This window comes from Pelophylax lessonae, assembly GCF_965119305.1.
Source record: "Pelophylax lessonae genome assembly, chromosome: 1".
Taxonomy (NCBI): domain Eukaryota; kingdom Metazoa; phylum Chordata; class Amphibia; order Anura; family Ranidae; genus Pelophylax; species Pelophylax lessonae.
The window spans coordinates 307,526,413-307,549,081 of record NC_138768.1 but is presented as its reverse complement, the minus strand read 5'-3'; the positions used below and the strand labels follow the sequence as shown (position 1 = coordinate 307,549,081).

The following is a 22,669-nucleotide window of genomic DNA, read 5'->3' as shown; positions in this document are numbered from 1 at the left end:
AAAGATAGAAGCGGAGTCCCGCACTATCTTTTCTCTGATAGGGTCAGCATTTAGACCAGTAATTGTTATTGGTCTAGTTTCCCAGACACTTACGGAATGGGCGAAAATGGTACGCCAAGATCTTAGGGGAAAAGATATTCCCCAGGAGACATCTGATTTGATAGAACAGATCATACAAGGGCTACGGTTTATCTGTGACGCAGCCTTGGACACTACTCCCTTGTTAGGGCATGCATCTAAGTTAGCAGTGATCCTCAGACGTGTGCTGTGGTTAAAATGCTGGTCAGCTGACCTAGGTTCCAAAAAGACTTTGACCAATCTCCCTTTTCAGGGGAATCGTCTATTTGGAGCCAACCTAGATGAAATCATTAAGGATGCCACCGGGGGCAAGAGTACTTTTTTGCCACAGGCTGCAAAAGTTAAGGGACCTCGCAGCAAGCGAGGACCTTTCTTTACCGCCCATAAAGGGCGCCCGGCTGGTACTCCCGGGAAAGGCAAGACTCCTCCAGGAGGGTTCAAGAAGGGATGGTCGGACAAGCAGAGGACCAACCCAGCCAAACCCGAAGCAAAGGAGTACACAGCCTGAAGGTGCGCCCCCACCCGATTTCAGGGTGGGGGGACGTTTTCACCGGTATTCAGGACATTAGATCGAGCATCTACCACTACTACCGGTGCGATTCTTCCCTTCCAACATTTAAGTACAGGAAGCGGTAGTTACCGTTCCCTGTATAGATCTTTTCCTTTACCTTTTCCTAAGATTAGTCCCGATACCTCACAGGAATCGGATCTGATTGACCAGATAGGCCAAGTAGCCTCTAGTCGGGTGACTTCGGTCCCTGAGGTTCAACCAGAAAAGATCACCTTTCCTGATAACTATCTGGTATCTGATAAATGTGTGGGAACAGAAAACGACCAGACTTTCTCGGATGGTCGGGGCCAGATAGCTCTAGGGACGCCTGGTTCAGATCCTATCAGCACCAGTGGTCCTAGAAATTCTAGGCTGGCCTCTTCAAGCCGGCCTGGCCGACTTGGACATGTTAGTCGCAGACGTTCCGTGGGAACTTCGTCTCAGGGAGTGTCTGGGGTCTCTAGGACCTATTTACCTTCGTGCTTTACAGTCGCTGGTTTTAATGGCCTGGCCATTGAGACCCAAGTACTGAAGGACAGAGGTTTGTCTACTTCAGTCATTCCTACCCTTATTAAAGCAAGGAAAGCGACTTCCAGCAAAGTCTATTATCACACATGGAAGACTTACATTGCGTGGTGCGAATCTTTAGGATTTCCTCCACGTACCTATTCGGTGTCTCGAATATTGGCCTTTTTGCAACAAGGGGTTGAGCAGAAGCTAGCCTTGAGCACCATCAAGGGTCAAGTTTCAGCATTAGCAATCTTCTTTCAGAAACCTTTAGCTACCAAATCCTTGGTGCGGAATTTCATCCAGGGGGTGCGGCACCTGGCTCCTCCAGTCCGCGCGCCCTTACCGCCCTGGGATCTTAATTTGGTTTTGTCGGTTCTACAGAAACCTCCCTTTGAAAACATCAGGGAGATTCCCTTGCTTACTTTATCCCAGAAGGTGGCCTTCTTGGTGGCTATTACTTCTGCTCGCAGGGTGTCAGAACTGGCTGCATTATCATGCCAGTCCCCATACCTAGTGATTCATAGGGATAAGGTAGTACTTCATCCTAAGCCATCTTTTCTTCCTAAGGTGGTTTCAGATTTTCATCTGAATGAAGATATTGTACTACCTTCCTTGTGTCCTCAGCCCAAGCATCATCGGGAACATGCGTTGCATTCCTTAGATGTGGTTCGGGCAATCAGGGTATACCTGAAAGCTACGGAATCATTCCGTAAGACGGATTCACTTTTTGTGATCACGGATGGCCCCAGAAAGGGTTTGCCTGCATCTGCCGCGACCATTGCCAAATGGATTAGACAAACGGTGGTACAGGCTTATTCTATTAAGGGTCAGAGTCCTCCGTTCCCTGTTAGGGCGCACTCCACTCGAGCGCTCAGTACTTCCTGGGCCTTTCGCCATCAGGCGTCAGTGGTCCAGGTATGTAAGGCGGCCACTTGGTCGTCGGTACATACCTTTACTAAATTCTATAAAATTGATGTGACGGCATCGGCGGATGCCTCATTTGGCCGCAAGGTTTTGCAGGCCGCAATTTGAGGAGACCGGTGGTCTACCTCGAGGGTTTTTTTCTGTTTGAAAATTTTTTTTTGTTGAGTCTCATCATTAAGGATGAGCATTGTAAACTTCTAGTTGGCACCGGTTGGGCCTTCTAGATTGGGATTTGATTTCCATTTTCCCACCCCTCAGTTGTGATACTGCTCTGGGACGTCCCGAAGGTGGTGTATCACCGAGGACTACGTCTGTCGATGAGCGCTAGAGAAAAATGGATTTTTTGTAAAATCTTACCGTAAAATCCTTTTCTCTTAGCTCATCGACAGACGTAGTCCCCGCCCCTCTGTTTTGGAGTTGGGTTGGGTTAAATTCTCTAAGCACTGCTTTTTCACATAACTGATTTGCTGAGGCAGAGAGAGAGAGGATATACCCTCTGGGACTGCCCCTAGGGTGTGGCCAGAGCTTTTTAATTTCCTGTCTAGTCCTGCTCCTGCGGAGGTAACATAACCCGAAGGTGGTGTATCACCGAGGACTACGTCTGTCGATGAGCTAAGAGAAAAGGATTTTACGGTAAGATTTTACAAAAAATCCATTTTTTTTTGCACTATAAACAAAAAATAGCGACAATTTTGAAAAAAACCCCACAATATGTTACTATAATAATGACACTGGCAGGGAAAGGGTTAACAGTATAGGTGATCAAGGGGTTAAATGTGACCCTAGGGAAGTGACGATCGGGGGCAGGAGTGTGCCCCCTAGCTGCCTGCAGGCGAGTGACGTATCCTTGCGTCACTTTGCCTGTAGGAGCCAGACTGCCGCAGTAAATATACTGGAGGCAGTCGGCAACTGGTTAACACTATTTTTTTTTTTTTTTTTATTGGTCTTGTGTAATATTCTAATTTTCTGAGATGCTTGATTATGGCTTACAGCTAGTAAAAACCCAAGATTATCAAAATTTTAAAAGAAAGAAATGCTTGAAATATAATATTCTGTGTGTAATGAATCTATATAAAATATGAAATTAACATTTTGATATTCTAATTTTATGAGATCATTTTTAAACCAGTCCTGACTTATATACTTGACCTTAACTTTTATAGTGAATGTGGACTGCATTCAAAAATAGTGGTATAACCAATTCTAAACCAACAAAAAGCTCTACACATAGTATCAAAACATTCACTTGCTTATACATGTATACAGAAACTGTAGGGCAATAGTTGATACGTGAACGATTTTGAAGTAAAAGTCTCAAGTCAAATGGTATTATAGCCAAAACACAAACTACAGCCTAAATTGAACATTATTTATCATAACGCACATATTGTAATCAGAAGGTAGACCGCAAAGCATCCAACCTGCGCCACAGATAGTAGCCTTCACAGGTATTCTTATTATGCTTATTATACAGGATTTATATAGCGCCAACAGTTTGCGCAGCGCTTTACAATATGAGGGAAGACAATACAGTTACAATACAATTCAATACAGGAGGAATTTAGAGGGCCCTGCTCGTTAGAGCTTACACTCTAGAAGGGAGGGTCAAGTGAAACAAAAGGCAATAACTGTGGGGGATGAGCTGATGGAGAAAATGGAAGTACAGTTGTTAGGTGTGGGTAGGATAGGCTTCTCTGAAGAGGAGGGTTTTCATGGATCGTCTAAAAGCTAATAGAGTAGAAGATAATTGGACTGATTGGGGTAAGGAGTTCCATAGGATTGGAGAGGCTCTGGAAATGTCCTCGAAGCGAGTAGGCGAGAAGGTGACGAGGGAGCTAGAGAGCAGGAGGTTTTGAGAAGAATGAAGAGAGCGATTTAGGTTGGTATTTTGTAAGAAACCCAACTTCTTTATCCATTTTATAAAAGCAAAGACCCATGGACATTGAAATGAATTGGGAATAATAGGAGAAAATATGCCAGCCATGGGACAGCCTTTGGGTCCCCAAGTTTGTTCAATTTACTTGGAATTCCCTATGTTGGATAATCAAATATTCCATAGGAAGATTAACCTGTTTTTGCCACCACTTGAAGGAGCATAAATATATATTTTAGTAATAGTTACATGTGGTAAGCCTAGTCGTGTTACTTTTTGTATGTTTGCTTATTGTGTGTATTCTATATACATTTCTGGGTTTTATATTAAACTGATTTAAAAAAAGAACTGTGTTTTGTGCTAAAAATTTAGAAAGTAAGTGATTTGTCAGTTATTAATATAATGGCATGAACTTCCTCAAAGTTTTCACATCCTCCTTTTTGTTTCAGTTCATAATGTAAAGCCAGAATGCTTGGATTCCTATAACCAACTGACGTAAGCATTTTTCATTTCCCTTGCAGTTGTGTGACTTGTCTGTGTGTGAATTAGGTACTTTGACATTCTTTGATTTCTTACCTCAAAGTCTTTTGTTCTCAACTTTCAGACCGCATGAAAAGGGGGAATTATCTGTGCCTAAGGTGGATAAGATATATTTCCAGCACACCAATAAGCCCATTTTAACCACTTTACCACCGGAGGATTTTGCTGTCTTCCGTCCAGGCCACTTTTTGCGATTCGGCGCTGTGCGACTTCAACTGACAATTGCGCGGTCGTGCGACGCCGTACCCAAACGAAATTTACGTCCTTTTTTTCCCACAAACAGAGCTTTCTTTTGGTGGTATTTGACCACCTGTGCGATTTTTACTTTTTGCGCTATAAACAAAAAAAGAGCGTTTATTTTGAAAAAATAACAATATTTTTAACATTTTTTTATATGAAATTCCCCCCAAAAAAGATGTAAAAACCAATTTTTTTAAAAAATTTTTGGCCAATTTGTTTTCTGCTACCTATGTTTGGTAAAAAAAATCGCAATAAGCGTATTTTGATTGGTTTGCGCAAAAGTTATTGCGTTTACTAACAAAGGGAAAGATTTCTGTCATTTTTGGTGTTTTTTTTTTTAACGCGTAATGGCGGCGATCTGCGATTTTTTTTTTTTTTTTTTTTTTTTTTTTTTTGTGGGACTGCGACATTGCGGCGGACAGATCGGACCCTTGACTGACATTTTTGACACTTTTGGGGGTACCAGTGACATTACTGCAGTAATCAGTGCTATATATATGCACTGTTACTGTAAAAATGACACTGGCAGGGAAGGGGTTAATTTTATTGGAGAGGGAGGGGTTAATGTATGCCTGGTGCTTACTGACGTGTGTGGGGGGAGGTGACTGTGTGAGACAGGGACAGATCGGATGTCCAGCTATGCTGAACACTCCGATCTGTCACTCCCTGTCACTTGGGAGATCCGCCCGCTTGTGTTTACACAGGCGGGCGGATGTCCACACTAGATCCCCGGCGATCGGGGCAGAGCAGCGGCGATCGCCGCTGCTCCTCCCCTGGCCCGACTCCCGCTGTGAATGAAAACAGCGGGAGCGAGCCTCCGGCGGCGCGCAAGCGCCGCCCAGAAGGGGGAGTGTCTGACGACGTTAATACTACGTCGTCAGACGATAACGAACCACTCTGCCGCAGTAGTATTACCGCGAGCAGACGGAAAGTGGTTAAATAAAATAATCTTTATTGTATAATCACATAAAGAAGAAATGTTTTCGGAACTGCACGGGGACCCGTCATCATGCCTGACTTTGAAATAAGCTTGTTGGTCTGCTGGTGATATACTGTACCTTATCCATGTTGTGCACTGTGTCCATTTGAAAGTCATTGCTGCACCCCTTTACCCGCTAGGTCAATTCCAGCATGGTGTGTGAAAGGAAAATATTCCATGAATTATAATATTAACAGGCACAAAAAAAAAACAGGCTTATCAGACCAAAACAGCTGCTTCAGTTATTTAAAATTAAAAGTTTATAGCTACAGTAAATCCGGAAAGTATTCACAGCGCTTCACTTTTTCCACATTTTATATTACAGGCTTATTCCAAAATGGATTAAATTCATTATTTTCCTCAAAATTCTACAAACAATACCCCATAATGACAACGTGAAAGAAGTTTGTTTGAAATCTTAGAAAATGTATTAAAAATGAAAAAAAAATCTCACGTACATAAGTATTCACAGCCTTTGCTTAATATATTGTTGAAGCACCTTTGGCACTAATTACAGTCTCCAGTCCTTTTGAGTATGATGCTACAAGCTTGGCACACCTATTTTTGGGCAGTTTCTCTCACTCTTCTTGCAGGACCACTCAAGCTCCATCAGGTTGAATGGGGAGCATCAGTGCACAGTCAATTTTAGATCTCTCCAGAAATGTTCAATTGATTTCAGGTCTGGGCTCTGACGGGCCGTTTAAGCAGATTCACAGAGTTATCCTGTAGCCACTCCTTTATCTTGGCTTTGTACTTGGGGTCGTTGTCCTGTTGGAAGATGAACATTCTCTCCACTCTGAGGTCCAGAGCGGAGGAGGAGGTTTTTATCAAGGATGTCTCTGTACATTGTGGCATTCAACTTTCCCTCAATCCTGAGTAGTCTCCCAGTTCCTGCCACTGAAAAACACCTCCGCAGCATGATGCTGCCACCACCATGCTTCACTTTAGGCATGGTATTGGCCAGGTGATGAGCAGTGCCTGGTTTCCTCCAGACACGACGCTTGCCATTCAGGCCAAAGAGGTTAATCTTTGTTTCATGAGACCAGAAAATTTTGTTTCTCATGGTCTAAGATTCCTTCAGGTACCTTTGGGAAAACTCCTGCCAGGCTGTCATGTGCCTTTTTACTGAGGCGTGGTTTCCGTTTTGCCACCCTACCATAAAGGCATAATTGGTGGAGTGTTTTGTTGTTCTTCTCGAAGGTTCTCCTCTCTCCACAGAGAAACGCTAGAGCTCAGAGTAACCATCAGGTTCTTGATCACCTCCCTGACTAAGGCCCTTCTCCCCAATAGCTTAGTTTGGCCAGGCGGCCCGCTCTAGGTAGAGTCCTGGTGGTTCCAAACTTCTTCCATTTACAGATGATGGAGGCCACTGTGCTTATTGGGACCTTCAATGCTGCAAAAATGTTTCTGTACCCTTCTCCACATCTGTGCATCGATACAATCCTTTCTCAGAGGTCTACAGACAATTCCTTCAACTTCATGGCTTGGTTTGTGCTCTGACATGCACTGTTAACAGTGGGACCTTTATATAGACAGGTGTGTGCCTTTCCAAGTCATGTCCAATCAACTGAGTTTAACACAGGTGGACTCGTATCAAGTTGTAGAAACATCTCAAGGATAATCAGTGGAAACAGGATGCATCCAAGCTCAATTTTAGGTGTCATGGCAAAGGTTGTGAATACTTATGTACATGTGTTTGTTTTTTTTTAAAATAAATTTGCAAAGATTTCAAAAACTTCTTTCACGTTGTCATTATGGGGTATTTTTTGTAGAATTTTGAGAAAAATAATGAATTTAATTTGGAATTTTTTGGAATAAGGCTGCAACATGTGAAAAAAAGCGAAGCGCTGTGAATACTTTCTGGATGCATTGTATGACCACATTAAAATTACTACCTAATGTACTAATACTATTTGTCAACCAGTAACTTGCAGCCTATCTGACCCTTTCTGCATATTTGTGTATCATAAAAAAAAAAAAAATTGGTCACTGTACAATTTTTTTTTTTTAAGCAGAAATCCAATTCCAGAACTCCAAAAAAAACATTAAGGGGGACCTCCCCCCCCCCCCCCCCCCTGTTTGTCTGTCTCAAGTCACTGTACACCACAATGCTCCTATAAATACCTTATTTCCCTGTTTAAAATGGCAATCCTATGACCACTCCGATTTGTCTTCCTTCTTTCTTCTTTTCCTAGTGTATGGGCAAGGAGCAGCCATACTTAACCTCTTTACTTATTTGCATCATTATGGTACACATCCGCACTAGAACTACAATTCTTATAATTCCTGATGAGAGCCATATCTGAATGCTAATTAAAAGGACTTGTCAGCGAGTATTAGTGGATGTTCATGGGCAGGCATCAAAGAACATAGCTTTGCAACTAGTAATGCCCACTAGCTACATCAGAATTGTTACATCACTCCTAAGGCCTGGAGAACTACAGGTTGGTTTATTATAAACGGGAGGAATAGACAGGAAATTGCTGTGCAGCGCAGCCTATCACACGGCCTAAAATACATTTACAGGCATTGGTGGGGAGAGAATTTTGCAGCATCAGTGGCTGAGGAATATAAGCAAAAATGAAGAGGACCTTAAGGCTGAAAGTCCCCTTAATAGCTCTATGTCAAGAGAAGTAAAATTATATAAACTGCAGTTCCACTTTATTATTATAAAATGACAGACATGCGACTCTTTAAATGCTGTATTTTTTAGGATCATTTTGAAATCATTTTGACCATTTGTCTACAGGCTGAACATTGTTTGTTCAGGAATTCTAGATATAACCATGTAGTGTGTAAAAAGTTTCCAGAAATTTTTGAGCTATTTATAGTTAAAGACTTTGTGCACCTTTTAAAAAATAAAAATAAATGCACACATTTTTGCAAGGAAAGAAAATGTGGCTTGCAGGTGCAATGCTAGGCTCTTTTAGTCTCTTCCTCCAGTTTACTGTTCATACCAAGGTACGAGCTTTCAGTTGGAGAACTGGATGAAGTGTCCGTGGGCTATGAGTACTGTGATCATCGCAGTGGAAGATGGGATTTGTAGTTTATTTATTCACAGATCTTGGATTGAGCCCCACACAACTGCTTCAATTTCAAAACTACGCTAGCTTGGTTGGGAAGGTGAGGTGACCCAACACACTTGCTTTATGGGACATGTTACACCTTGCGTAGGGATGCAGCAGTGCAAATGGAGTTAGCCTTTAAAAGTTGTTGCATGAAAGAATGCTGCTTGTAGTTTTCTGAAATGTAGAATGAAAGGCGGTTAAAATAAGGCTTATTACTTTTTTTTGTAGCACACCCGTAGGTGATGGCTGTTGAAATAGTATGGTTCGCTCTTACTTGTATCTGGTGACACCTCAGACCCGTACCCCGACCACACAAACTTAGGATAAAGTATAACAAGAGCATTTAATTTTACTTGGCTTAGCAAAAAAAAAAAAAAAAAAATAAACAAACAACTCGTTCTATCCCTAATAAACTTTAACAGGACCCCTCACAGCGTTTAAATGGAATGAGATAGACAAATATATATATTTGCACAAATATACATAACTCTCTAATACTTGTAATAGTCTAGTACCCCTAACCCTGCTTAACTCATATTTAAACTCCTATAGTCTACTCTGTTTAATCCCCTGTTAGACCGGCAGGAGTTGGGGGCCCATGCAACGATTCAAGTAATAGTTTTGTAATCCACTGAAAAGCAGAACCCTTCTTCTTTGGATTTTGGTCCTCCGCAATAACACAGTCGAGGCAGCAGTCAGTAATCATTGTAATGTAAAAAAAAATGGTTGCTGTCTCCTGTAAGAGGAAAAAAAAATGCAGACAATCTAGCAACAGGAAAATGTTCATGACCAAGATCCCTTGTGGATGATGGGTTTCCTCCTTCCTTCTACTGCAGAGATCTGTTTTAAATTTAAATGCACTGTTTGAAGTGAAAAGATTTAAACACTTTTACTGGCTAGGTAATTATCAACTGTGGTCAGTGATTAGATATTTGTCTGAAGGGCAGGAACGGGAACACCCCAGAGTCTCTGTAAAAAGGGCAAAGCCTTGCTGTATAACAGTACAGGGGGGTTGAATACCACCTCCCGATATCAGTGCACAACTCAGTTTGACAGATTCAGCTGGCTGTGTTGCAGACCCGTGTCCTCCGGTTCAGTTTTGCTCCTTTCAGGGGAGAAATACCAGCAATCCAGTCCTCTATCTCTTCAGGAACCTGGAGACACACAGTCTTCCTCTCGTCCTCCCTCGTTCGCCGCCCCCTTTTTTTTCTGCTGATCCATGCAAGTGTCCCTGGAACACAGCACCATCTTGTGGGTAAAACAGGAACTACAACAGTAGCAGTTTTCTTATTCACTATAATAAGTCCTTTGCTCTGCACATTAAAATTAACACCCTAACCATAGTATTTTGGGATGGCTACATTTATTTATTTTTTCTTTTAAGTTGGTTTGTGTAGCCTAGGTACAGGTTTGACAAGCGCAGTTGGCGTACAATACCTACATATATGAAAAAACCGTTAATCCATTTTACTAATAACCTTTGATTTTAAAAAGGCAGTCATTTTTGTAAATTGTTATTGATGGTTATTATTATTGATATTATATACAAGTACAAGCTTTTGTTGTAACCACGTTAGCTTATGTATTAAAGCGGAACTGAAAGTAATTTGTAAAATTATTTATTTTTCTAAATTAAAAAACATTTTATACTTACCTGCTCTGTGCAGTGGTTTTGCAGAGAGCCACCATAATCATCCTCTGGGGTCCTCCACCAGCACTCTGGGCTCCTCCTCCTTCTCTGTGAGTCACCTTAGGAAGCCAGTTTCTATGATGGCACACATGCAGGCACGATTCTGAGCCTCGATCTGTGTGTCCATTGACGCACACAGTGCAGCTCTGCCCTGTTCCCTGATCACTGTATTTGATTGACTGGAACAGTGGGAGAGAGAGCAGCACCGCTGCCCTCAGACAGAGCACTGGTTTGAGATTAGGCTCAGGTAATTATTTGGGGGGGGGGGGGCAGGGGGGAGCTGACAGTTAAAGGTGTGTTTTTGTTTTCTTTTCTCCCATTAATGCAGAGAGGTGAATTAAAGTAAAAAACCTTCAGTCCTTAAAACTACTTGAACTCTGGAAGCTGTGTCCAGAAAAATAAAAGGCAGAGGACCAAGGACTAGTCGCCAGTGTTGCCTGTGCCCTTCCTGCTGCTGATCTTTTCCCATTACTTATTTTACCTTGCACTGTTTCTTTATGTTGGGATGGCAATCTGGGTGGAGGCAGTGCTTCTATTTCTTTGTTAGAGGAATGGGAAAACTGAGCAGCACATAAAGCTCACTCCAGATCTTCTGAGGCTTACAGTCAGAGGCAGCAGCACTTTAAATCTTACACTGCAGATATACAGGTATATCTGCAGTGTATATACAGATATAGAATTATGCTTTTCAAAGATCACTTGTATGTGTGGAGATATATATATATATACACACACACATACACACACACACACACACACACACACACACACACACAGATATATATCTCTAAAGTGCGCCTTAAGGAAGGCTCTCTGCAGTATGTGAGCAAGGTTCCACTGATGCAAACTTTGGGGGAAATTTATTAAAACTGAAGCACACAGAATCTGGTGCAGCTGTGCATGGTACCAATCAGCTTCTAACTTCAGCTTGTTCAATTAAGGTTTGACAATGAAACCCAGAAGCTAATTGGTTACTATGCTGAACTGCACCATATTCTGTGTGCTCCAGTTTTAGTAAATCTCCCCTTGTTTGTGTCACAGAATTCTAAAGTGCATACGGCTTTATAGTTGACAATGGTGGTGTTCAGAAGTTGTGGATGAGCATTGCAGGGTGAACTGGTCCTAAAAAGCACATGCTCACATATACTGAAAAAGACAGCTAGATTGCATTATTGGATTATTGCAGATCTGATTTTGATCAGGCATTAAAGTAATTTCACCTTGTACAAAAGATTGCTATTGTGTTCCTATTCATCTCTCTATAAGCAAATCCCAAAGATGCCTAGTATTTTTTGGTGGTGCCAGCAAGGTCAAGGATCTTTATTACACATCTTAGGGACTTTCCTGTACTATGTCTATTCTGAGCTGAAGTGAGCATAGTAATCTGTCCATTTACATCACTGGATCTGTGATTCAGCCCCATCATCATCTCTTGAACGTTAGCAGTGTCGCAGAAACTATACAAATTCACCCTCATGGCCCAACCGCTCAGTGAGGCCGGAGCTTGTGCTCTGGCCCTATGGAAATCAATGCCCCCCCTTAACAAAATGCAGATGTAGTTCACCAGAGTCAATTAAATTGAACTGACAGCTACCCTTTATAACCATGAGGAAACATTCTGTAACACCTGGTCCCCTTGTACTGTCTTTACCTGATCTACCTCATACCAAGCTCTGTCATTGATCTACGCTCAGACTCTTCCATCTTGATCTAACTCAGTTGACATGCAAGGGATCTAGGTGGTATCTCTATACAACTTCCAGAAGATAGCAGTCTGCTCCAGCTGGGCCCGAGTGGGAGGTATTGTCTCCTTTGCACGGTTTATTCTCTCCTGTTCCCCATGTTTGTTTCATTACTTTTCTCTACCTCTCTTCCTGTATCCCCTCTTTCCGGTACTTTACCCTTATCTACTTTCATGAGTGTTGACTTGCGAGCTGGTTTCTGTGTTTTGATCCCTTGTTGTGAACATGCAGTCGAGTTACAGAGTTACTTATAAAACTTAAGGCATTCCATGTCTATTATGGAATAGATATGGTTATTTGGTGTCTTTATTGTAGGGGGCCGAACCATGTACAAGATGGCACCTCTTTATATGCGGGTGTATGTTTGATCTGTCAATGTCTTTTTCTAATTGTCTTTTTTTTTTTTTTTTATTCAATAATAATGAACATGCCCTTTATGCCCTAAATAAAGAATATAAAAAATGACCGCTACTGGCAAATTGCCTTTCCAATTTGGCAACATTTAAGATATCTGTCTAGATGATACATTGTATTTTCACTTTATTGAAAAGACAGGTGCGCAATTTAATTTATTTTCTTACTATATTAGTGTTCTATTTTAATAGAAAAAAGGTTGGGCTTGAAACTTTTTGTTTTAGGATTGTGTAAAAAGTGTTTGTTTCCCACGCAGAGAAGAGGTCCTACCCAAGCTGCACCAGGATCCAGATTACCCATGTGATCTGGTGGGTAATTGGAATACGTGGTATGGGGAGCAAGACCAAGCAGGTGAGTGCAGATATTTTGGGGGGCACTGGAATGTTTGCTGGTTAAATGCTAATTTCCCTTTCAGTTCATCTATGGCGATTCTCTGGGGGATATCCTGCTCTCATGGACTGTATGAATAAATTACGAAATAACAAGGTAATGGACAGAGCCTCAAAATCCTCATGTATGAATTTTGGTAAAAACACATCTGCTTTATATCTTAATCATCACAGAGCTTTTTCTTTTTTTTTTCATTTTTTTTCTTTTAGACTTTCCAGCTTTTTATTCCTCATTCTGTTATAGGATTTTATTTTCCCAGTGTAGTTGACATTATCCTAAAAATACATATCTAAAACTGGGCCATTCTTAAAAGTACAACAGCATATCCTTTCTACTGCAGGAATATCTGGCTTTCCGTGAGGAGCGTAGCCGCATGCTGCTCTCCCGCAGAAATCAGCTTCTTCTCGAGTTCAGTTTCTGGAATGAACCAGTACCTCGTAAAGGACCAAACATCTATGAATTACGCACATACAGGTTAAAGGTAACATTCTTTTATCCACATACAGAGAGAGCTCAGCGTTTTAAGGCTTATGATCTCCACTTGGAAACTGGTGTGATGTCTAAGCATTTGGATTAAATTTTAGTGAAAATATTTCACAAACCCACCTAATTTTACTGCAGAAGTAAAACTGGTCATGCATCAGAAATGTTTTTTTAAATAAGAAGTGAATTCCTGCATCCACTTGTTGTTTATAATCATGGGGGCCAGGAAAGTAAATTTTTTGCTCAGACCAGTTTTATTCCAGACTTTTTTTTTTTTGAGTGTGAACTGATTGTAAAGAGATTTTAATACCTAAAGTATATCTATAGCCGGCTTTTATATTGTTAAATAGAGCAGGGATCATTAAATGGCAGACCACGGTCCAAACCAAGTGACAGTCCTTTTCAGATCGGGGCCGCCACTTACCAGCTGTATGAGCTCTCCCAAGTCTACCTCCTGGCCACTGCTGTCATCCCCACAGCAGGCGGGGGCGGGAGGTGCTACAGATGGGACAAAGAGCGGTAGTCTTTTCAAATTAGCAAGCAGGTATTCACCCACTTGTTAACATTAAGTTGGGCAGCTCCTGCCCTCAGTCCAGATCTGCTGCTTCTCCCACCTCCACCTGCTGCGAGAATGACAGCGGCAGCCGGGAGGGAGACTCGGGAGAGCTCACACCGCTGATAAGTGCCTCTACCCTGCGCAAGGTGGGACAGGAGGCTTTCATGGAAAAGGCCACTCTGATGTGGAGGGGCATTGCGACATAATGTGGTCCTGTGTTTTATAAAGGGACAAAGGGGGCTGTGATGTGAAAGGAAATGTAGGACACTGTTGCACTGCTTTAAAGGGGCGACTATGGACACTGATGTAAAGGGGGGGGAACTGTGATGTGAAGAGTTGGCTAAAGACCCTGATGTAGGGGGACTGTGATGTTTTAACGTGAAAACATGAGATTCGGAACTCTGCCGAAAGTACATTTTACTGACTGGACCTCCAGTAAATTTTAATTCAAGACCCATGGAAAAGAGAATGACAAAAGTTCAGATCGGGTCCGCCTGACTGTTATTCAGGCAGACCAGATTGGAACCTCTATTCTTCTCTATGAAGCAGTGAGGGGTAAACGGACGGGTGTGTCCAATTTACACCCGCCTACATCCAATCTGATCCACCAAAAAGAGACGAAGGGGGATCCGTTCCCCTTCTGTCCAGCGAATCGAATGGCAGTTGGGTGTAAACAGACTATCGGTGCATGAGCAGAGACTGACCTGTTATCCGCCTGCTCAGCGGGTTTCAGCGGAGAGAGCCCCTGCTGAGCAAGCGGATCTCAGCCACAGTCCTCCCCGTGTGAAAGAGGCCTCAATAAAACGTGGCATTTCTTTTCTCCCATGTGTAAGAGGACTTCTACAGCAACGAGAACAAAGCCATAAAATAAAATAAAAATTATACATTTGAGTGCAGTCTTTTACGCACATACGCGTATATAAGGGCGTATATTGCAATACTGACAAATAGAAGAGGATGAGGAAGACTTTAATATATGTATAAGACTATGCACCTTTTATGTGCATTTTATGTATGGCCCTTACAGAACATTTTACTCAGGATCTTTCTGTCAACAAGATCCTGAGCATAAACATGAGTAAATTATTACACCCATGCGCAAGAGACCTACAGAGCAGTTATACCAAAATTATTCAATCGTATACAATTTATGAAAATGGGCAGCATCCGCCTATTTTAACCCTAACTAATGTAATTCTCTTACCTTCTAGCCAGGAACAATGATTGAATGGGGAAATAACTGGTGAGTTACATAGTTTTTACTGTTTATCTTTCTATTCAGACACCGGAAGTAGTAAACTTATAAGGAACTGTATTACTCTTATGTTTCTTTTAATATACACTATATTGTCGAAAGTTTTGGGATTCCTGCATTTACACACACATGAACTTTAAAGTGGTACTAAACCCACAACAGTAAAATCTGTCTGTAGATGCAGAAAAGCATGCTTGTTATCACTGTGTAACTTTAGTGATTATTCCTCTGCATTGTGTAAAAGGCTGTGTGATCCTGTGTGCACAGATCCTCCCCCCTCCTGCACATTCACTCTGGACAAGTCCAGATAAGACACTGTAAGTGTAGTTCAGCTGCTCATGCTCAGTTTGGTCTATATTGCTGGAAAGGAAGCTTCCTGGTTTGAGCTGAACTATTCAGGTCACATGGTATTAACATCACACATGTGGGTGTGTATAGAGATCCTAAATGACAGCCCAGTCCCTCCCTCCTTTCATGCCCAGTAACTAAAAAAGAACACATTGGGTGGGATGTCACATCTTGATTGATGGATGATCCGCCTCCCATAAAAGCACACAGGCTATAGAGGATTTCAAGAGGCAGTGAAATCTCCTCCTACATGAAAATTCTGAACTCGGGCGGACCCTGCAAAGTATCACGTGACCGCAGTATACAGATCATCTAACAAGGTATATACAGTCAGGTCCATAGATATTGGGACATCGACCCAATTCTAATCTTTTTGGCTCTATACACCACCACAATGGATTTGAAATGAAACAAACACAATGTGCTTTAACTGCAGACTTCCAGCTTTAATTTGATGGTATTTACATCCAAATCAGGTGAACGGTGTAGGAATTACAACAGTTTGTATATGTGCCTCCCACTTTTTAAGGGACCAAAAGTAATGGGACAGATAAACAATCCTAAATCAAACTTTCACTTTTTAATACTTGGTTGCAAATCCTTTGCAGTCAATTACAGCCTGAAGTCTGGAATGCATAGACATCACCAGACGCTGGGTTTCATCCCTGGTGATGCTCTGCCAGGCCTCTATTCAACTGTCTTCAGCTCCTGCTTGTTCTTGGGGTATTTTCCCTTCAGTTTTGTCTTCAGCAAGTGAAATGCATGCTCAATCAGATTCAGGTCAGGTGATTGACTTGACCATTGCATAACATTCCACTTCTTTCCCTGAAACTTTGGTTGCTTTCGCAGTATGCTTCGGGTCATTGTCCATCTGCACTGTGAAGCGCCGTCCAATGAGTTCTGAAGCATTTGGCTGAATATGAGCAGATAATATTGCCCGAAACACTTCAGAATTCATCCTGCTGCTTTTGTCAGCAGTCACATTATCAATAAATACAAGAGAACCAGTTCCATTGGCAGCCATACATGCCCACGCCATGACACTACCACCACCATGCTTCACTGATGAGGTGGTATGCTTTGGATCATGAGCAGTTCCTTTCCTTCTCCATACTCTTCTCTTCCCATCTCTCTGGTACAAGTTGATCTTGGTCTCATCTGTCCATAGGATTTTGTTCCAGAACTGTGAAGGCTTTTTTAGATGTTTGGCAAACTCTAATCTGGCCTTCCTGTTTTTAAGGCTCGCCAATGGTTTACATCTTGTGGTAAACCCTCTGTATTCACTTTGGTGAAGTCTTCTCTTGATTGAAATATCTCACAGGGTATTTGCTTTTTAAAGACTACTTTTACTAAGAAGATGTTAGTTCATTTTATTTGGGGTGAATTATTTTGTAAGTGTATAGGTATAATATGTTGAACTAATGTAACTCTCAGAATTGCTTGATTTGATTATTTTATTTAATTATTAATTAGTTATTAATTGGTCTTCCTCAACTTTTCAAATACTGCTCGTGTGTCAGGGAACTCCTGCCGAAATGATTGTTTATGTACAGCTCACAGTAAATGAGCATGATTTGTAGGTTGTATAAGTTCTAGGGATAAAAGAATGTAGAGTACTTGATGAAAAAGTGCCGTTAGACCCACTTATCACTGCAGTGCGTAAGACTTTAAAAATGGAGGATGTGGCTGATGTAGCCACACACCTGGCTGTGTCGTTTAGTACACATAAGTCACTTTGCACTCCAAAGGTGTTTCCTTATGTGCCTTATTTTGACAGGTTTTATTGTAAGGAATGGGAACAAGCAAAATTACACTTTGTGGTCCAATCATTTTGCTGTATGTTACCCTTTTAAAAGGAGTCACTTTTAAAAAAGTGGACTAGTTCACCAGTGGTGAACCCTCCTGTTTTCCGGTTGAATAAAGTAACCATGATCCCAGTAGAGGAATCCCCATCCTGTAAGGACCTAGCTGACAGAAAAGCAGAGGATGTGACACGCAGCTTGTTTACTATGGCTGGTTCGGCATTGCGGCCTGTCTTTGCCTCAGCCCTGGTGTCTCAGACCCTAACTGAATGGCCTAAGCTTTTGCGCCAGGGCCTGGTGAGTGAACAGGTCCCCGCTGCTTTTTTGAATTTAGTGGACCAGTTGGTCCATGGGCTGCAGTTTGTGATGCAGCTTTGGATACAGCTCCTGTGCTGTCCATATTTTCTGTTTCAGCGGTGGTGATTAGGCGCGTGCTTTGGCTTAAGAATTGGACTGCAGACCAAGCCTCTAAGAAAGCTCTCATTGATCTGCTCTTTTAAGGCGATTGCCTGTTTGGGGCTACCCTGGATGACCTCATTAAGGGTATCACGGGGGAAGAGTACCTTCCTGCCACAGTCTAGGAAAGGGAAGGAGCCTCGTCGCAGACAGGTTCTGAGTCCGGTGGTATCCACTTTCAAGACAGTTCTGTTTGCACAGTCCTACATGCAGCTCCTTTTTAGCAGGTTTGGCTCCACAAGAGGATACTGAAGTACGTGGCGAGAACACGGGTTCTTCTGCTCAGACGCCACAGGCGTCCAAGGGCCACGGTAAGACCAGTATAATCCTCGGCTCAGGCTTCTTCCGCAGTTGCTGCGAGGAATCAAGAGCGAGGATCTTCCAATCATCCCGGTGGCCGTAAACGTCCCTTGGAGGCTTCCTCTCAGAGAAGACCAGTTGTCCCAAGGGCTAATCTACCATCCTGCTTTACAGTCGCTAGTTTTAATAGCTTAGCTATTGAAAGACAGGTATTGAGGGATAGAGGTGTATCTGGGTCAGTGATCCCTACAATGGTGAAAGCGAGGAAGTTGTCTTATATACGATACATCGTATGTGGAAAGCCTACATTTCTTGGTGTGAGTCGATTGGCGCTCATCCTCGATCCTTTTCTGTGGCTCTGATCTTAACCTTTCTTCAGTGGGGCGTTAATCAGAAGTTGGCCTTGAGTACCATCAAGGGCTAGGTGTCTGCCTTGGCAATCTTCTTTCAGCGAACCCTAGCCACGCACTCTTTAGTTCATACCTTCATTCAGGGGGTTTGACGTGGCTCCACCTGTACAGTCTCTTTTGCCGCCCCGGGATTTAAATTTAGTCCTTCTATGTGCCGCGCTCAAAATATATAAAGTCAGATTCCTCCCACTTGTATAACAATTTAAGTGTAACCACTTGAAAAAGTGCTGAGTGCATATAGTGTAAAAATCAAATGAATATATCATGTATGTATCATCGCATAAAAGGAAACCTAGATCTCTCAATGCATAAAAACTTATACCATTTCTGAATCGGAAGTCACCCTTTTACATTTAAAGATGATAAGTTAGTAAACCAAATAGAAAAGAGCTTAGTGCATACTGTGCAAAAAAATAATGTGCAAAGTCATCAAGGAGCTGCATAGTTGCCAACATTTGAAAAAAAATTTCCAGGGACACTTTGCAGCACAGCTATCAATTACTTACCACACCCACTTCCCCGAAGCTCTGCCCACTCCACATAATTAATCTCCGCCTACTTATCAGATTATAGGGTCTACTTCATAAAGAGAGAATTACAGGAAATTGAAAACTAAGGCCAAAGTAGCAGAGTTGGAATAATTCTCCCATTCAGCTGCACTACTTCTGCCTAAAGTTTAAAATTCTCATCACAATTCCCTGCAATTCTAAAGTGTGAAATGTGCTCAGGTGTGACCATAGAAAAAATGTAATATGGAAATATAAATAAAGTGCAAGGTGTAAATAAGTATGATTATACTATCTGGTATAATTAGGTTTTATCATACTTATTTACACCTAATACTTTATTTAGATTTACATATCACATTTTTTGTATGGTCACACCTGAGCACATTTCACACTTTATTCACCTGTCTTTGAATTCAGCCCTCTGTAGGGTGATCATTTTCATTTACATAAAACAATGTAGCATCTTTTCCTTCCTAACATATTACCCAGTCCATACCAGTATAGATTCTAACGCATTACCCGGTCCATACCAGTATAGATCCTAACACATTACCCAGTCCATACCAGTATAGATCCTAACACATTACCCAGTCCATACCGGTATAGATCCTAACACATTACCCAGTCCATACCGGTATAGATCCTAACACATTCCCCAGTCCATACCGGTATAGATCCCAACACATTACCCAGTCCATACCATCCTAACACATTACAGAGTCCATACCAGTATAGTCCATACCAGTATAGATCCTAACACATTACCCAGTCCATATTATCCTAACACATACCAAGTCCATACCAGTATAGATATCCAGCATGAGATTTTTCCCATTGAGGATTGAGGTCTGTTTTCATTTTTTTGAGCTATATAGATATATATATATATATATATATATATATATATATATATATATATAATATATATATGCATACACGGATATGTACACACATTTATCTAGAGCTAGAAAACTATATATATGTATCAATTAACAGGTGTATAAATTATATCTATAAAAAAACATTATTGATAGTAGTAATTAATGGAGTGTGAGGCCTCCAGCTTGTCGGAAGGTGCTCTGCCTCCCCCTGCTGGCGGATTTTGGAAAGTGCACCATGCTGACACCCTGCCTTCGGTGACACGTTAAATTTGCGACAGGCGGGAAGAGTGAGCGGGCACAGAGAGAGACAACCTGCTGCCAGAACTACAACTCCTAGCTGGGGTGAGAGCGACACTGTGATTTACATGGGACACTGTAAAATACCCGGGATAGGCTCCTATTTGCCGGGATTGTCCCGGGAAAAACGGGACAGTTGGCAGGTATGGAGCTGAGTATCAATGTCCTATCCAATGTGGGGGGTCACTGTACCTCTCAATGAGTATTGACCACCTCCACTATTTGGAGACAGCTCACACAAAAACAGTATAAATGTGATATTCCACCAAAACAAATTAAATTAAGGTCCAATTGTAAAGTCCACTTAATGAAGAAAAAGTTTCTAAATAATGGGAATGTTGATATCCTAGTGTATGTCCACCAAGTCTACCAAATACTCCCAAGTGTAATTCCAAGTGAAAGAGCAGGTAAATCTCCACCAGTCTAGCTGCCACCACAATAAACTCAGGAGCGCTTACCGAAACATGTGGACTCTTTATGCCTTTGGCAAAGAGTCATGCAAGCAATAGGTTAAAGGTCTCGTAGAAAATAACCATTGTATATTCTGTTGGCAAGAGGGTATATCTACTCAATGTTATTTTATGTGTACGTGTACACTCGGTCGTTTACAGTAGTTTAGAGGCAGTTGAGTTTACTGACGTTTTTATGAAAGCAGATATACGTAAATCGCGATCAGGATGGTAGTTTACTGGCATTTCAAACTCCAAATGCCTTGAAAAATGCATGTAAACCTAAAGATGCAGCATTAAACCGTGTCAGACGTTTTTTTTGACATGTCAAAATCAATGGTTCCCTATGAGAGCTAACTTAACTTATCCGACTTTCAGCCCATTGATTGAATTGAAGTTGCATCCGACTTCTGGTGCAACTTGTACTCTTGAGAATCTTGAAGGGGAACCTCATGCCAAAACTTTAAAAAAAAAAAATGAAGGGGGTCCCCCCCAAGATCCATACCAGGCCCCTTGAGTCTGGTATGGGTCTTGAAGGGGAATCCCATGCCTCAATGAGGAGAAAAAAAAAACGGCATGGGGTCCCCCCAAAATCGATACCAGATCCTTATCCGAGCATGCAGCCCGACAGGCCCAGATCTGCACCCCACCCCAAAGCACTTTGTCTCCATGTTGGTGGGAACAAGGGCCCCTTCCCGACAACCCTTGGTGGTGGTTGTGGGGGGTCTTTGGGCAGGGGGCTTATCGGAATCTGCAGGCCCCCTTTAGCAAGGCGGTCCTCAGATACTGGCCCCCTCCCTATTTGAATGAATATGGTGTACATTGTACTCCTACCCATTCATCCCAAAAAAAGGCAGTGTAGTGTAAAAAAAAAGCAAGAGATGGTTTTGACAAGTCCTTTTATTAAAAATTTTCCTCTGGTCTTCTCCTTTGGTCTTCTCCCTCCGGTCTAATTCCCTTAGTGTTTTTCCGCTGGTCTTCTTCGCCACTGCTGTCTTCTCACTTGCTGACCAGGTCCTCCTCCGATGATGGCTCTGTCGTTGTGCCAGCTCTGTCTTGACGGTTCTTATGTAGCCATGGGGTGTGGCCAGCCGGTGATGTTGCAGGGCGAGGTCTCATGGTGACGTCACTGGATGGCTATGCTCCATGACTATATAAGACTTGGTCAGCGGCGAAGAGGACAGCAGCAGCTGAAAGGAAGATTTTTTTTTTTACACTACCCTGCTTTTTTTTTTGGGTGAATGGGTAGGGGTACAATGTACCCCATAATCATTCACATAGGGATGGGGCCAGGATCCTGGGGCCCCCTTGCTAAAGGAGGCCTCCAAACTCCAATAAGCCCCCTGCCCGCAGACCCCCACAACCACCACCCAGGGTTGTCGGGAAGAGGCCCTTGTCCCCACCAACATGGTGACAAGGTGCTTTGGGGTGGGGGCGCAGAGCTAACGCAGCTAAACGCGCATTAATGCCAATACAAAAAGCTAATAAAAGCACGTTTTTACAGCCGCTTTTTCCTGGCGTTGGTAGCGGCTTTGCAGCTTGTTTTTTCAAATGACCCTGTGCATTAAGCCTTACAGGAGTGCATTTCTCTTCCTAGTGGTAGATTTCCTCCCACTTCCTGTCATCTTCTGCCGTTTGTAACTATGAGTAGTTTGTAACTCGGGGACTGCCTGTATCTGTCAAAGGTTTTTAGCAGTGGTCATTAACTGAAGAATAATAATAATAATAATAATAATGGTCAAAAAAGAAACCCTGAACATTGTAGTGCTCCCTTTACATGGTGGTTAGTGGTAAGGGGCCCACTTGGATTTGTGGGCAGTTTGAAAACCTCATTGATGTTCGTATATGAGAGCGACCAATAGAAATATATACAGGTGATCGGGTACAATATGACCCAGCGATTTTATGTATGAGCTATTTTTTTG

The 22,669-nt window shown here is 42.2% G+C and overlaps 1 protein-coding gene across 1 annotated transcript in view; it reads left to right on the top strand.

The window, feature by feature from the left end:
• The window catches only part of NIPSNAP1 (nipsnap homolog 1), a 78,201-nt gene that overhangs the window by 45,972 nt on the left and 9,560 nt on the right, over window positions 1-22,669 (top strand). Inside the window, exons 3-7 of the mRNA XM_082269420.1 lie at window positions 4,385-4,430; window positions 12,865-12,959; window positions 13,024-13,094; window positions 13,339-13,479; window positions 15,249-15,280. Coding sequence (XP_082125546.1) covers window positions 4,385-4,430; window positions 12,865-12,959; window positions 13,024-13,094; window positions 13,339-13,479; window positions 15,249-15,280 — 385 coding nt within the window. The remainder of the gene's footprint in view (window positions 1-4,384; window positions 4,431-12,864; window positions 12,960-13,023; window positions 13,095-13,338; window positions 13,480-15,248; window positions 15,281-22,669) is intronic.